Raw genomic sequence first — 15,814 nt, forward strand, 5'->3', positions numbered from 1 at the left:
CAGGCTGTGTTACGCAATCAGCGCTTCCTGTATCAGTATTTACACAACAGAAGAGAGCGATAAGTTTCGTCTCTGAACTAATAAATTATTCTTCGGACTTGGCATCACAGACGAACGGAGGGAATAATAATTGTAACGCTAAGGGCCGGCTGTAGCTTAGTGCGGTGGTATCTCAATTTTCTTTTTCAAAGAGCCCCATAACTCTGAGAGTGTACAAACCCAGTCATTTTTTACCAAACTTTTTTCCTGATTTCATGTAAAGTGCGCATGTGCGGGTCGGGATTGTCTGGTGTGTGCCACAGCTGGTTACAAATATAAAACATGTGGCTTACTGGCAGCATGTGCAATACAAATTTGGCACTGATCAGTCCAACAGTTTGGGAGATTACAGCCCCGAACAAACAGACAAACACAAACACAAACAAACAAATACATTGACAGATCAATCCTAAAGAGCCATGGCTGTAAAAACCTAAATGTAAACATTGCCTAGCAGCCGCCTTGTCTGCACAGGCAGTCAGTCGGGCACTGCTTTCTTGTACGAATTATTGTTGTGATGAAAGTTATCAAACTGTTTTAACTGGGACGTGTCTATGATTTTCATGTCGTCATATTTTGGTAACGGTTTAATAAAAGCAATAACTCACTCCAGGCCATGGTATATTGTAATGATATCACAGCAAGCGGCGGTATAAAAAGTGGGTATATCATTCACAGCCCTTAGCTGTGAAATATTGACAAAATAGGGATCTGTAACTCTGAGAGTAGAGTGTACAAATGGAACCACACCATTTGTATACTCTCAGAGTTAAATAAACTTTGAGGATTGTACAGTGTAGGTTGGAGACCCAGAGATCCTTGGCCTAATGCATATCAAACTGGGGGTTCTTGAAATGAAAAACACTCAAATATAACATGGCCTGGAGTGAGTTATCGCTTACAGTGATGAACTACGGAGTGGTTACCTGCTGGAGGCCGTGAAGAGCAGGACTTTGTGGGCGTAGAACGGTTTCCCCTCCACCAAAAAGGTCACATCAGACATGTCCTTATTGTTCAGGAAGTGAGGATCTGAAAGATATTCTGTTTAGTTACGCTATTCTGATTAGTTATTCTCATCATCTTAAAAAAATGCATGGCATGTACAACTTAGCCTTGCACTAATGAGCCATTCTACGTACATTCATGCAGCATTAATATCATTGTGTCATTGCCTTATGGCTTATACATTCTGCAAGCACTAGATGGCATCCTAGACACTGCTCATAAGGCTAATATTAACACTGTGCATTTGTACTGTGTCTGACGACCCGTTTTGTCAATACTCAACACTATCACAAAGATCCCCTGAAGCCCCTCACGTGCCGGTTACTCACCCAGACGCGATGACTGTTTCCTCTTTATCTCCACCAGTTTGGGGATGGGGTATGGCCCGTAGCACTGGGTGAAGATCGCAGACAGCTGTTGGCTGATCACCTCATTCTGATACAAGAGAGACAGGGAGACACCTCATCACTTATACAACAGAGACAGGGAGACACTGCATCACTGATAGAACAGAGACAGGGAGACACCATATCACTGACACAAAGAGAGACAGGGAGCGACTGTGTCACTAGGTCAGAGACAATCCACACTCCAACCATCTGTGTCCATGATCCGCAAAATACCAGCTCTAAATCATCTCTTGCTCAGTAATTAAATTGATACAACATGATCAAAAGGCTGCACCTCGCTTAGCCGGAGACTCCACCTACTCATACGTCTGGTGACATCTAAATTCATCTAAATCTAAATTCAATGAAACTGGGTGGAAACCAGGGGGTGAATAACATCGTCGCAGAACCAATTAAAAAAGACTTCATGGCTGTCCTTCATATTATGACGGCAACAGGATAGTTTTTCAAAGCAGTGGGTGCAGGTTTGTTAGCGCTGGTTTTCTCCGCCATCCAAGTGCAGTCTTTGAATTTAGAGGTCACCAGGCGGAGATCTCTGACCGGCGTCTGGCTACGCAAGACTAGCATCCGGATGGTAAAATTCCTGCCCACCACCGTGGAGACTGGGGGTCAGTTCAAGATTTTTGAGTGCAGTACGTCCATTACATGCCATCTCTCTCAATTTGTAGCTACTTATTTTTGAGTTTTGAGTGGACTCCGATCACCCAATAGCGTCACAGGCTGAATGTCATGATGCTCTGACTCTCAACTAATGGTTCATGAAACGCAACATGAAACGTCCACAGCCCTCCTTCTAAGACGAAAGTAGACAGAAAATTAATGGTCCAATCTTATAATAAGCATAGTGAGGACCAATTATATTAAGAAACCCATGTTCTTTTTTTAATTGAAATGCCTACTTACCATACCTATTTTCTCAAATCCAAAATCAAAGCCTGTGCAGTATTAAGGTCTGGCACAGATATTATCCTCTCAACATCAAAATGCGTAAATGCAGTATGAAGCAGTATGTCACCAAAATGGACAAAATATGTCCATTATCATCCTATAAGACCTACTGTATAGCACATAATAATGGACACCATGCTGTACTATAGCCCACAATTTCCCCTTAATTATTAACCATTAATGAGTTTTGGTTAACGGTTATGAAAAACGTTCAAAATGGTCATCCTGTACAACCAACCATCCAAGATAATTATATATTTTTTGGAATATGGAATGTGTTCCTGGGCCACAAGACAACTCCCCACGGGCCGAATTTGGCCCGCGGGCCGCCAGTTGAACATCACTGCTTTAGGGAGTGAGACAGTGTTGCTCCAACAAACAGAACTGATCGTATTCGCAGGTGGGAAGCCAGCAGAGGAGGGTTGCCTGCTCATTAGGGAGTGGAACTGGGAGGGATAGCGTGTTCCTCCACATCGTTACTCCCTCCTGGTGAAACTCTTTGCTGTCAAGTGAAAAGCAGCCACACCTTCCCCAAAACCATCAGTTTGGAGATGGCAGTGACAGGGACTATATAAACACTGGGGGAAATGCCAATAACTTAAACTATGCCAATAACTTAAACTGGGGAGAAAAAGAAAAACAACTAAACAGTTGATTGAAAAAAAGGCTGCACCGGCAAAGCTATATCTGTTGCCTAAAATAAATTCAAGCAAGTGTTAGAATTAGTCATACATTCACAACCTTGTCAGAACATGATTAGATGACTATGAGATGTGTTCAACAACACCCACTGTTCCTCGGACAGGGCTGAATAGGGAACACGACTGTATGTGAGAACGAGAGTGTCTCCCCCGCCGTCCACCTGAGATTTTCTGTGGATGCAAGTGCATACTCCTGGAGCCTAGGGCAATGGTTCTCAACCAGTGGTCCGGGGACCACCAGTAGTCCTTGAGGGGGTTCCAGGTGGTCCCCAGCTAAATGATGGAGAGTGGTCACCAAATGGACTAATGGAATGGATAGATCTTTAACTCTTGAGAGCGTAAAATGAAACCAAATGGACCCTTACAGGTCCATTTGGTTTCATTTTACGCTCTCATGTGTTAAATTATTGTTAAACATCTGCATTACTTAATTAAATAATTGTTATTTTGATCAACGTTTGCCTGTTGTCTCTCCTATGGTACCACATTAATACAGCATGGAATTGAGGACAAAATCTTATCCAACAACAACGGGTCTGAGAGTCTAAATCTCATCAAATGGTGGTCCGTGGCTCAAATGCCGAATAAATAATGGACCTTGACATGAAAAGGGTTGAAAACCACTGGCCTAGGGGAAGGAAATACATGGGCACTGGGCAGTGCCATTCACCTGCATCAGCGGAATGCAAGCCTGTGTCCCTCAGTGCAGGCAGGCTGCCAGCGGTCACTGAAGCGTGACCCAACCAAGCAACACTTAAGCCCTCCTTTATACGTTGTCGTATGATGGTGTCGCACGACAATAGCAGACCTACAATACAAGTCACAGAAGTGTGACTGTACAAACAACTATTAACAGCAACCCATTCCACCATGATGCTCAACCTGTGACTGCGATGCCTTTTTTCCCCACTCACACACATGCCAACAGAGCTCACAGATATCCTTTAGAATAAACAAACAGCGCACACAGTGTCAAAGTAGCAGATTTACGCTCTAAATCCCAGGAGCACAATGTCGACCTACAGTACACATATTTGGTGTCAATTCTGAAATATTTGTGCAGATGCAGGAATGTGTGAAAGGGAAGTTCCTTTTTTTGCCAACTGGGACGTGATCGGAATCCAATGCAAACCAATCCAATTCACTTTATTTATAGAGCACATTTGAAACAACAGCGTTGAACCAACGAAATGGTGTCTGAGGCTGGCTGAGAGGAGAAGACGGACTGCCTCTGCCTTGAAGTGAGGCTGGCATGGCAGGACAAACAGCGATCAGGGTCCCAGAGGAACCCTGAGAAATGGGGGTCACTGGGCCCTGCCATAGATCAGCCAAGACATACACAAGGACTGACAACATGAAACCTAATGTCCCTATTCTGGGACGAATATTTTCTGAAAATAGAATATCGTCATGCTCACAACGTGTCACAAGCTTGTAGATCTGTAATTTTCGGTGAAAAGATTTGATGTAGAGGGGAAAACGAGCAGAGGGGGGGATATAGGGTTTTAAAATAGTTATGGTATTTGTGACTAAGTATGTGTCAGCGTGTATAAGAATGTCAGGGAGGTACAGAATATCATTAGAGCCATCATTGCTACTGTAGCTTTATCCTCGAATGTTTTAAATCAATGATCGATTTGTGGTTTCTTTTTTATTTGAATAAACTAACTAAGCAAAATGCATACATTCAGAGTGTAAAGTAAATAAGTAGCCTTGGGAAGAAACGGTTCCCGAGCCATGTGGCCCCGTAGATCAGGGCGTGTGGCAGCTTGATGTACAAGTACACCCCCTGGACATGATGCTAGTATGTCACAGGAACTTACCCCCAATCCAACCCTTGCCAAGCAGGGAGGCACTGGGGAACGTTTAGTTTTTACCCGCTTGCTGAAAGCTGGCGGGTCTATGCAGAGGCAGACCTATGACTCATCATTCGACAGATTCATTTGCATTCGACAGATTTGCGTCATTGGCTGTCGTTTAAGCCAATGGGATACTTTCCCATACTCTGAACGGGCGGCCTCGTCCTCCCAAGCTATGGGACTATGCAGTCCTCCGAGCGCTAGCCGAATTTGGCTAATAGTTAGCTTGTATGATGTTACTAACTAACTGTTTGTAGCCAAGCGCGCTACTGTCCGCTCCCCATTAGTTATCGACGCAAGTCGCGTTATTACTCTCGTAATTTTCATGTATTGTACATCCCAAAACAAAATGTATTCACCATGTTATGGTGCTGTAATGACTTCCTATTTTCTCAACACAATACTGCCTTTCACGCGACCTGCCTTTTTACCCCCGGTCTCAGTAGCGGGGGGCGGGGCGGGTGCGGGGAGAGACCGGCGAGTTGAGTGAAACGAGTTGGGGCAAACGCAGTCCCCACAACATCATTTACTATTCTGTGCCTATCGGTACATAACTCGGACGGCGGTAATTAGTATACATGCCAACACTAGTACGAGTACTTCTCCCACCACTGTTGCTGTTTTTAGCATGACTGCCCTGTTTACAAATGAATGACTACACACTACAACCAAGGTTACTGTAGCAACATTTTTCATGTAAGGTATGACGCTAAAATCAGCTGCATTTTATCAGAAAAAAAACAGATCTACAAGCTCACAACGCATCGCCGCCTTGTGAGCTTGTACATCTGCTATTTTTTATTATGACGTTTTATTGAATACTTCATTTACAAAAGACATTAATGAAACCAAATGGACCCATTTGGGTTTTTCTTTCATTTAAGCCAGTAGTGAAAAGGGCTAACTTGCAGTTATGCATTACAACTCAAGCCTAGCTGTTTCAAACAGTGAAATCAAAAGACACGTTGTGAGCTTCACTTTTATAAAGGGTTAGGGTTACATTGCAGTATTGATACTTTTACTTAAGTAAAACATTACAGTACTTTTTCCACCACTGTTGATGTTTTTAACATGACTGCCCTTACGCTACCTGTATTCTATGGACTCACTTAGTTTATTGTGAAAATAGTTTATTTCTTTCATACATAAATGAATACTAACTGGTCACCACCGGTCTTTTGTCCAGGAACAATGCATACAACACTATCAACCAGTCCTCCTGGGTGTGTGTGTGTGTGTCTTGTCATTTTTGTTGTTCATACATTTCTAAGTGAAACACTGTAGTTTTGACTTGGGTAAGGGTAGGCTACATTATGAAGTCACTATATCAGCTGGTGAAAATAGCAGATCTGTCAGATTGTAGATCAATTATTTTCACTATCATTGATATTGTACACACCACACACACACACACACACACACACACACACACACACACACACACACACACACACACACACACACACACACACACACACACACACACTTTATATTGGTAGCCAACCAATGAACCTCTGTGGAGTTATTTTTGTTGCATTCCAATGGCTGAGATTTTATTTTGATGACAACTTTTACATTTTGTGCTGCAGATTGGGGCAAAAACAGCCTGCCGCAAGCGGGTATATTATGACTTTGTCATTTCTTGTTTATAGTTATTTGGTATGATTCAGCCAGGGATTGAACCCTGACCTCCAAATCTCAGTGCAGAAACTCTAACCACAAGGCCACTGAGCACTGAGCACGTAGACACCAGAGTGTACTGTACCTGCATGTATTCATTAATACCTAACATATATGTGAGAACTTATGCTATCTTTTTTATTGTCTCAGCAACAGTAGCTACTCAGCATGCCGGCTGTGTCGAGACGGAGGAGACAGAAGTAGACAACGTGCCAGACAGGGTAACAACGTGCAGTAATAAATCTGATAATATGACCACCGAGGGGATCATGAGCTAAACTGATATCACAGCAGACTGTGCAGACTACTACATTAAACGCTAGGCAGAGGAGGGCGTGTTATAAATCAGAACGACGTGTCAGTATTTATACTGAATGCGCCTGTGGGACAGAGTAATCACTGCGAGGCTGAAGGCTGATTGCATAATCACAGTGATGCATCCAGAAATAAATGTGTATATTACACAAGTAAAATCCTCATTTATTCATTTGAAACTCAGAGAGTGTGCACAAATGGAACCAGTTTGGATTTTATTGTGTATAAAGTCATGGCTCAACAAAGAAAACATAATATATGAAGCGGTGACTGCAGAAGATGGATGGGATGGAAAGATCGAAGGATAACAAGAGCACCTCATACGGGGTGCATGACACTCCCGCCCACAATGGTAACAATGGGCTCAGAATGCTGACAAAGGGTGGTTGAATGTTGTCTGCAGCACCTTATGCCACGGAGCTGTTGCGATGTGGACCGTAGTGTGAGATCCAGTGGTTGAACGTTGTCTCTAGCACCTTAGCATATCCAATGCAGCTCTGTGACAGTATGCCCCATAGCCATAGGTGTGACTTGGGGAAATAATCAGCCTTATGCCACGGAGCTGTTGCGATGTGGTGCCCAGTGCGACATCCAGTGATTAAATGTTGTCTATATCACTTTTAAAGGCCAGTCCACACCAATGATTCATGACGCAACTCCTTGCAACATGCAACTACTTGCAACAACTTGCAACCATTAACCCCAAATGGCAGTTGCAAGGAGTTGCATTGGTGTGGACTGGCCTTTAGATATTCAATAATACAGCTGGGTGACGGTTGCTTCATAGGCATGACTTAGGGAAATAAGCAGCCTTATGCCATCAAGCTGTTGCGGTGTGGAGTGCAGTGTGACATCCAGTGGCTGAATGTTGCCCATAGCACATTCTAAGATGCCCAATGCAGCTGGGTGAGTGGTCAAGACAGTGGTTCTCACAGTGTAACACTGAGCGTTTATGGGGGTCCTTGAAATGTACCATTGGGTTGGGACATTGAGCGGGGGGGCTGTGTTACCTTGCTGGCTCTGAGGATCTGGAACATGAGAGGCAGGCCATGTGTGATGAGCTCCTCGGTGTACTCCTCCTCCTCAATACAGCTGAACTCCTTCAGCAGACCCTGGATCAGTGGCCGACGGTTCTGCTGGAAACACGTGCGCAGAGACTCGAGCCAGGTGTGCAACGTCCACGGAACCCCTGGGAATTGGGGGGAGAGGGGGATACGCCGGTAAAAATGTATATAAATCGCATCGAACACAACAATCCATCCACGCAACCACATCTGGACTACGCAGCTAAATCATGAGTGTTAATTTAGCTAGTTTAAGTTAAATTAACACTCTGGATTTGACTGTGTAGTCTTATGATAGTGAAGTGAAAAGAAGTGAAATGAAAAGAAATGAAAAGAAGTGCAGAAATAAACTCATGCAGAGAACAGAGCACTTGCTTAGAACTGCACACAGTGACATCCTCAGTGTTTATCTATCCATTTGCAAATGAACACATAGGATTTGACTGTGAATGTGCTGTAACTGTGTGTGCAGCAGACTATTTAGAGAAGGGAGACAAACCAAGGCTGCGTATGTCTATGGTGATGTCTACGTGTCCATGTTCGGAGCTGTGGTACATGGCCTCTTTCAGCGCCTTCAGCCTGGCCTTCCCCGTTCGAATCAAGTCGATCTGTGACGGGGTCCTCTCCTCCAGGTCGGACCCCTCTGCCAGAATCTCCTCCAGAGACAGGACGTCCCCTTTCCCTTTCTCCGTCTGGGACAACAGCTTACGGAACACATTCCTAGAGGAACGGCAGCAACAGACACCTTAGCCGACAAATAAAACAAAATTTCTGCTTGATTTGTATGCATTAGTGTGAGGTGTTTGACTTGGTATTCAATTTTGTCCTATGTATATTTATTCATGTATTCTGCCCTGTCCCCAAAATCTCTGTATGTGGACAAGAAGCTTAAGAAACCCATTCACGGATGGATACATCATAGCTGCAAAAATACATGAATAAATAAATGCACTAACAATTACTGTACTGTAATACTGTACAACAGCTGCAATGTCAATTTCATGGCCACGCTCTGATGTGTTTCTCATTGTGAATGAGCTTGAGATTGAGTGCAGAGTATGCAGAATAAACAGATTGTGTAGTGTGTGTGTTGAGTGTGTCCGATAATGTGCACGGGTGCATAATCGGGCTGCAGTACGCACTGTACACACACGACACGTGGGCAAACGCGTGCATTACCTGTGTCCGTGCGCTGCTGCCAGGCTGTAGGAGTTCATGTCTCCCTGGGGGGCGGTGGAGATGCCATTGCGGTACATGGTCCCCACCATGGGGTCAGCTCCCCTCTCTAGCAGCAGGCTCACCAGCTCAAAGTTACCTTTGTGGATGCAACAGGGGCAGAGAGAGCGAGATAGAGATAGAGATAGAGATAGAGAGGGAGAGAGAGAGAGAGAGAGAGAGAGAGAGAGAGAGAGAGAGAGAGAGAGAGAGAGAGAGAGAGAGAGAATGAGGATTTGTGATTATTCCTTCCAGAATGCTGCCTTGGCAGGTCCTTTCCATCTCTCCAGCTACCAGGAAATGTTGTGCCCCTAAAGACATTAACGAGCCAATAATCACGCTGACATTCAGGTGCTATCCACCCAGTAAAATCCTCAGTGTTCATTTGATCCATTTGCAGACGAATCCTCAGAGTTAGCCCATTAAAACCGGGAAAGCATCTGTTGTCATTTTAGATGTTAGCGTTGGGTATGCCTACGAATGCCTTCTGAACCAGTAGTAAAAAATAGCAGATATACAAGCTCACAGCACGTCACTTTGTGCCGCGCTGCGAGCTTGTACATCTACTATTTTCGAACACTTTTTGAAACATATCGAATGAACGACTGGTTTAGAAGGCATCCGTAGAATCGGCCTCAGGTCTTAATGGGTTAGAGTGACACTGAGGATTTCACCGTGCACAGGTATAGCTTCTGGTTGGCCAGCTGGTGTTGCCAGCTTGGTGTTACTTGGCCAGCAGACGGGCCCTGCATGGAGTCATGCGGTGTCGTGCTGTACCTGCAGCAGCTGCCAGCTGCAGCGGAGTCTCCGTGTAGTTCTCCATTCCGTCCTGCAGAGAGCCCTCCACGTTGGCTCCGGCATCCAGCAACAGCTGTGGAGGTCAGGCAGGGGGGGAGGGAGGGGTGGAGTGGAAAGGTAGTGGAAACGTTGAGGAGAGAAGAGGGGGGTCACGTAAACTCGGGTCACTTGGTGACTTGTTCTCTGGGAGACTGCGCATGGTGTGCATGAATCGTGATTTATACCGAATCGTGATTTATACCGAATCGTGATTTATACCTAGTTGCACGGTTGTTTCGCTCACTGAAAGTAGCCGATCTAACAAGCTCTCAATGCATTTTCAGTGAGTGAAATGGCACACAACCATGTATGCACAAGTATAAATAGGGCATGAGACCCAGTACATCTCACTGGATGGACAGTCATCATCGAATTAAACTGTAGCAAATCAGTTGCACTCGACTTGTTTTCGGGAAATTTTTTCGTTGTGAGTAAAGAATGAGCTTTTCCAGCCTATAAATCTTTCGACTTTATCTGAGATTATCCAAGCTAAATTTGCTCTTCAGTGAGTTGAAAAATGACTTGCAGTTAAAACAATTAGCTTGGAAAATGGAGCATGAAATGGTTGGACAATTACTGACAAAACATCTCATGATTTCACTACCATTTCGTTTTTAACCAGTATTGGATTAATTTATAGAGCACAAGGCTTTTAGCCATGTAGGTTAGAATTTAAAGATTTTTTAATTCCATGGAAAAAGCATTCCGAGAGTGAATTAAACAAGTTCAATACCCATGTTATTTTTAACCAGTATTGTATGTATTGATGTGTCTACTTGGATTAAGAGCACAAGGCTTTTAGCCATGTCAGTTCGAATTTAAAGAAAAAAATCCATGGAATTTTTTTTTTAGTGAGATTAAACAAGTTCAATACACATTAGAGTGCAGAACTTTCCACATTCAGCTAACGAAATGCAGTCAGAAACCTTTGCACAAATGCAAATCGACGAGGACGTCATAAAGAACAATAGTTCAGAATTGTATTTCCCTGACAAATGAACTATTTTCTGGACAAACACTATAAAAAACTATAATGACCCAATTTCCATCCAGAGGACACTAACGCTTGCTCATTAGAGAAATACAATTTCAACAATATGATTTGGGGGGGAAAAAAAGAAGCACAAAATACAGAGCTCACACGGGGAGGAGAAAGGTCTCACAGTGATCATTAATTATCATTACGTCTCATCTGGCAGCAAATTACGACAGCGACCACCAACAATGAAGTGAGGCACAAATGAGAGGGAGATGAGAGAAAAATCACAGTCACTACCTGCACCACAGGCACATGTCCGTGTAACACAGCGAAAGTGAGTGGCGTCCCCTGCCGCGTTTCAGGATAGACTGAGGGGTGCTTGTGGACTGAGTTTGGCACCTGAAGGAAGTGACACAGTAGGTAGGTAGGTAGGTAGGTAGGTAGGTAGGTATAGGTAGGGGGACGGGTGTGAGGGGAAAGGTGAAGGAGAAAAATATAAAGCCATTAGAACCTCTACATGGCCTATATAGAACACTCAATCAGCCGGAGAGGGAGGGAGGGGGGGGGGGGGGGGGGGTTCCTCTAAAGGAGGACTAACGTTAATTAGCTAGGAACCCCTGGGGCTCAAGAGGACATGGTGTCCGGGTGTCAGCCCCGTAATGAACACAATAGATTGATCTGTCTAGTTAGGTCCTGTCCTGTTTTTTTTTGTTTTTGTTCCCCCTCTCTGATCTGTTCGACAGGGGAGTGGCCCCCCTTCAGTGCTCAGCGCAAGGAGTGAAGACGTGGTATATGGTAAATAACCTCATCTAATCCTGACTGCGGGAATGTGACACACCAAAGGCTCCCATTTTTGTATTAAAATTTCCACAGACTCCTCTGGGACAGGAGGCTCTGAGGCATGTGAAATACAATTACTTTGAGTTTAATCACTGTGTTAAGAAAGCAATAAGGCAGAGGTAATTAATTTAATGCTGTCTGAGGGGAGGGAGTGTGCCGGGAGAAGTCTGAATGTATTAAAAGCGACTTATCTGTGACGGGAATATCTATAGACACATTCCATTAGAGAGTGTCTGAGGCTGGGTCACAGCCATCGAGGATGTCTAGGCACGTTCAATTAGAAAGCATCTGTTGCCGAGTCACAGTCATAAGGGACATCTATAGACACGTTCAATTAGAGAGCATCTGAGGCCGAGTCACAGTCATAAGGGATATCTATGGACACGTGCACTAGGCTCTATGCACAGCAGCCACATTGGAAAGAAATTGGGCCTCTTCCTTACTTCCTTCACAGGTGTTACCCAATGCTACTAATGAAGGCTCTGTTCCATTCTGGTCAAACAGAGTCATGGTGCTGATGTTGTGCATGTTGGCTCACTGGAAACAGTCTCAGGGTTCCTTGAGGGGCTTCCAAATGGCCCCTTACGGGTGTGTAACTCTGAGAGTGTACAAATGGAACCTAATGGACCTATTTGTACACTCTCAGAGTTATGGAGGTCCTTGAAATTAAGTTTTGAGAACCACTGTGCTACACTAAATGGAACGGAGCCTTCATTAGTACCATTGGTAACACCTGTGAAGGAAGTAAGGAAGGGGCCCAATGTTTTCTGAGTCTCGGTCATAAAGTTCCACTTTGTGATGCTTCTTGGTGACTGGATCAGGACACACAGGTGTAGTGGCACATGAACTCTTGACACAATGGCTGATGATGATGGAGCATGATGGTGCACTGACTGATGAGGACCAGGATCATGAGGCTTTCACTGAAAGATCATTAGGTTTAAAGAACCTCATCTCACCCTCTTCAGACTCCACCTCACCCTAGCACTTCACTCTGCCTGAACCCCTTCCTGCCACCTTCTGATTAATGCTAGCGATTGACCAATACATGGCTACCATGCAGACATACTGTATCTAGGTCACTCGTTCTCATGTTTTTGTTACGTAGGTTGGTTTTCTTGACCACAATGTTATTTAGATAGCATGTTATTTCAACAGATGCTAGGTTCATTGTTTACCTGGTATCCTAGTTTCTTGAGGCCCTGCACTGTCTCTCTGCATTCTATTTATGTGATGACCTTGCTTATTGTAAGTGGCTCTGGATAAGAGTGTTTGCTGAGCTCCGAGCTCCTTCAAGGGAATTTAAGACAGGCAAACTTTATCCCATCATCTCAGAGGCAGAAGAAAAAGGAATGACCCGAACGCAAACTCTGTGACACATTTCTTAATCTTGACTAGATACAGATCTGTGGTTTTATCATCCACATAATAACTGAAAGGCTTGTTTTAATGTGTTTGTACAGTGGTAAAGTACAGTACGTAACCCCCCGCCTCATGATCCTCACCTCTTGTTTATACATACTTAACAGAATGGCAGAGCAATGATTCTCAACCCTTTTATTATCAATGACCCCCAGGTTGTTTTTTAATCTTTGGGATCTCAATCAATACAGTACACTGTAAAATCCACAAGTGTACAGATGGAACCAAATGGACCCGTAAGGATCCATTTGGTTCCATCTGTCCACTCTCAGAGTTACAGACCCGTAAGGATCCATTTGGTTCCTAATTATCAATCCTTTAGCCGTGGACCCCCTGGAACCCCCTCAAGGACCCCTGTGGATCCCCGGACCCCACGTTGAGAAGCACTAGAGTAGAGGAGGGAAGAGAGATGATGGACAACACAGTTTTCTCCAGCCCATACATCACACAAATAAGACGCACATGAACACACTTCCACAGCTCATATTAACACAATACAAAAGCCACATGCATTTAATAATTGAACTCTTACCAGTTAAACAAAACGTTGAAAGTTCTAATTAACCTGTTGTAAACAACTGAGCTCTACTTAAGAAATAATAACACAAGCAAGGCCGTGGTATAAAGTGATGTCATTGGTAAAGCTACGGGTGTTGAACTCTTGTCTTAGCCATGGTGTAATGTCAGATAACACGGCCATGGAGTTAATTATTGCTTTTATAACACTGCTGCCAGTGATTAGCAGCAAGATTCACCTACAATTAAAACTCAAAACGTCATGTTGCTAGCCAAAAACCAAGCATAGCAGTGGGTCGTCGTGATTGTATACAGAACAGAGAACTTCTATGCGTTCCAATGGGTGGTTCCAATTAAATTGTGTTCTAATCAGCTTTATCAACCACTTGCACATGGCCGAGCTCAAACAGTAATATCCCAAAACATGAATGTGTTTCTAGGTCAACTGTAGCATGTTGGTGGGTGCCACAAAGGAATGGTTCATGAGGGACCAAAATCTAGAAATTGTAAAACAAACCAGTGGTGGAAAAAGTAAAAGTGGAGTAAAAGTACAAAAGTATTGGTATAAAAATGTACTTAAAGTACCAAAAGTAGACAGTACTCATTATGCATATTGTCCCATTTCACAAGTTTTAAAATGTGTACAAATCTTTTGAAAATAGCCGATCTACAAGCTCACAATGCGTCACATCGTCACATCGTGACGCATTGTGAGCTTGTAGATCGGCTATTTTCAAACGGCCGAAATGTATATGAGTCTGAAGTGGTTAATGTATGTTTTGTAATATTAATCAAAATCTACAAAGTAACTAGTAACTAAAGTTTTCAAATAATTGTAGTGGAGTAAAAGTACAATATTTGCCTCTGAGATGTAGTGGAGTAGAAGTGAAAGTATAGAAAAACGGAAAAACCACTGCTGGAGACCACTAGAAAAGACATTCTGCTGGGCCGTGTGTGTGTAGTTTTATGGATGAAAAGGAAATAAAAATCTGTTACGCAAAACTATTTAGCACATAATTATGTTTCATGGATTTGCCATTGATCAGCACACAGTCTCCGGGGCAGACTGGCTCCTGGTTCATTCAGACAGACGTCACCAGCACTGACCTCACTGTTAATGTCAGCCCCAGCATCCAGCAGCATCTGCACCATGGCTTCGTCTCCACGGACACACGCGTACATCAGAGGGCTCATCCCCTAGACAAGCGCACATAAACAAACACAGAACACGCACATGATGAATGCAATTGTTAATTAAGTATTTAGCCGCAGATCTTTTTTTAAATCTTTTTTCTTTTTTATCCCACGATTTTGCAACCCCATTTTTTCACCCAGTGCCAATTGCCTAAGTAATCCTGGGCGCTACACTCCCTCTGCCAGCCTAGGGAGAGCCCAGAGGGGAGCTCATGCCTCCTTCAATGCATAAGAGCTTACAAGCCTTCTTATCACCCGACAGTTGAGTTTCCCCGGTTGGACGTACCGCGTGGAAGGAACACGTTATTCCAACCAGTTCCTTTCCCCTCCATCAGGCGCCCCGGCTGACCATGTTTTTGTGAGGGTACCTAACCTAGCCTTAGCCGCGGATCTGAAAAGATGTGTCAAGGCCTCCCATGTTGTTAAAGGCTGTCAAAATGATTCAAATTCTTTCCGAATTTCTAAAGATTTTACTAAATGTTTTGACAAAAGCCAATCTACAAACTCACAAGCTTGTAAGTGTAAAATGCAACAGTATTTGGCTGGGGACCCGATGGAACCCCCTCAAAGACCCCTCGGGGTCCCTAGACCACACTTTGAGAACCACCGCAATACTGGACAGGTTAAGACACAGACATTTATGTTTAAAACATCCATGTTTAAAGGACGGTGGCATTGTCTATGACTCACTGTACAGTATACTTTACATTACTGCCAAGTATTTTCCAAAGTACATTGTGGTTTGTTTTATTTTTGAGGAAGCCATTGGTTTCAATTCATATCAGTACGG

The 15,814-nt window shown here is 43.8% G+C and overlaps 1 protein-coding gene across 1 annotated transcript in view; it reads right to left on the reverse strand.

The window, feature by feature from the left end:
* Nucleotides 1-15,814, reverse strand: part of btbd11b (BTB (POZ) domain containing 11b) — a 118,515-nt gene that overhangs the window by 15,248 nt on the left and 87,453 nt on the right. The window contains exons 6-13 of the mRNA XM_080436750.1: nt 14,938-15,027; nt 11,350-11,451; nt 10,014-10,107; nt 9,201-9,336; nt 8,521-8,741; nt 7,968-8,146; nt 1,374-1,479; nt 966-1,068 (exon numbers count right to left, since the gene is read on the reverse strand). Of these exons, the coding sequence (XP_080292876.1) occupies nt 966-1,068; nt 1,374-1,479; nt 7,968-8,146; nt 8,521-8,741; nt 9,201-9,336; nt 10,014-10,107; nt 11,350-11,451; nt 14,938-15,027 (1,031 nt within the window). The remainder of the gene's footprint in view (nt 1-965; nt 1,069-1,373; nt 1,480-7,967; nt 8,147-8,520; nt 8,742-9,200; nt 9,337-10,013; nt 10,108-11,349; nt 11,452-14,937; nt 15,028-15,814) is intronic.

The sequence above is a fragment of the Gymnoscopelus braueri genome (genome assembly GCF_963280865.1).
Source record: "Gymnoscopelus braueri genome assembly, chromosome: 9".
Lineage (NCBI taxonomy): Eukaryota > Metazoa > Chordata > Actinopteri > Myctophiformes > Myctophidae > Gymnoscopelus > Gymnoscopelus braueri.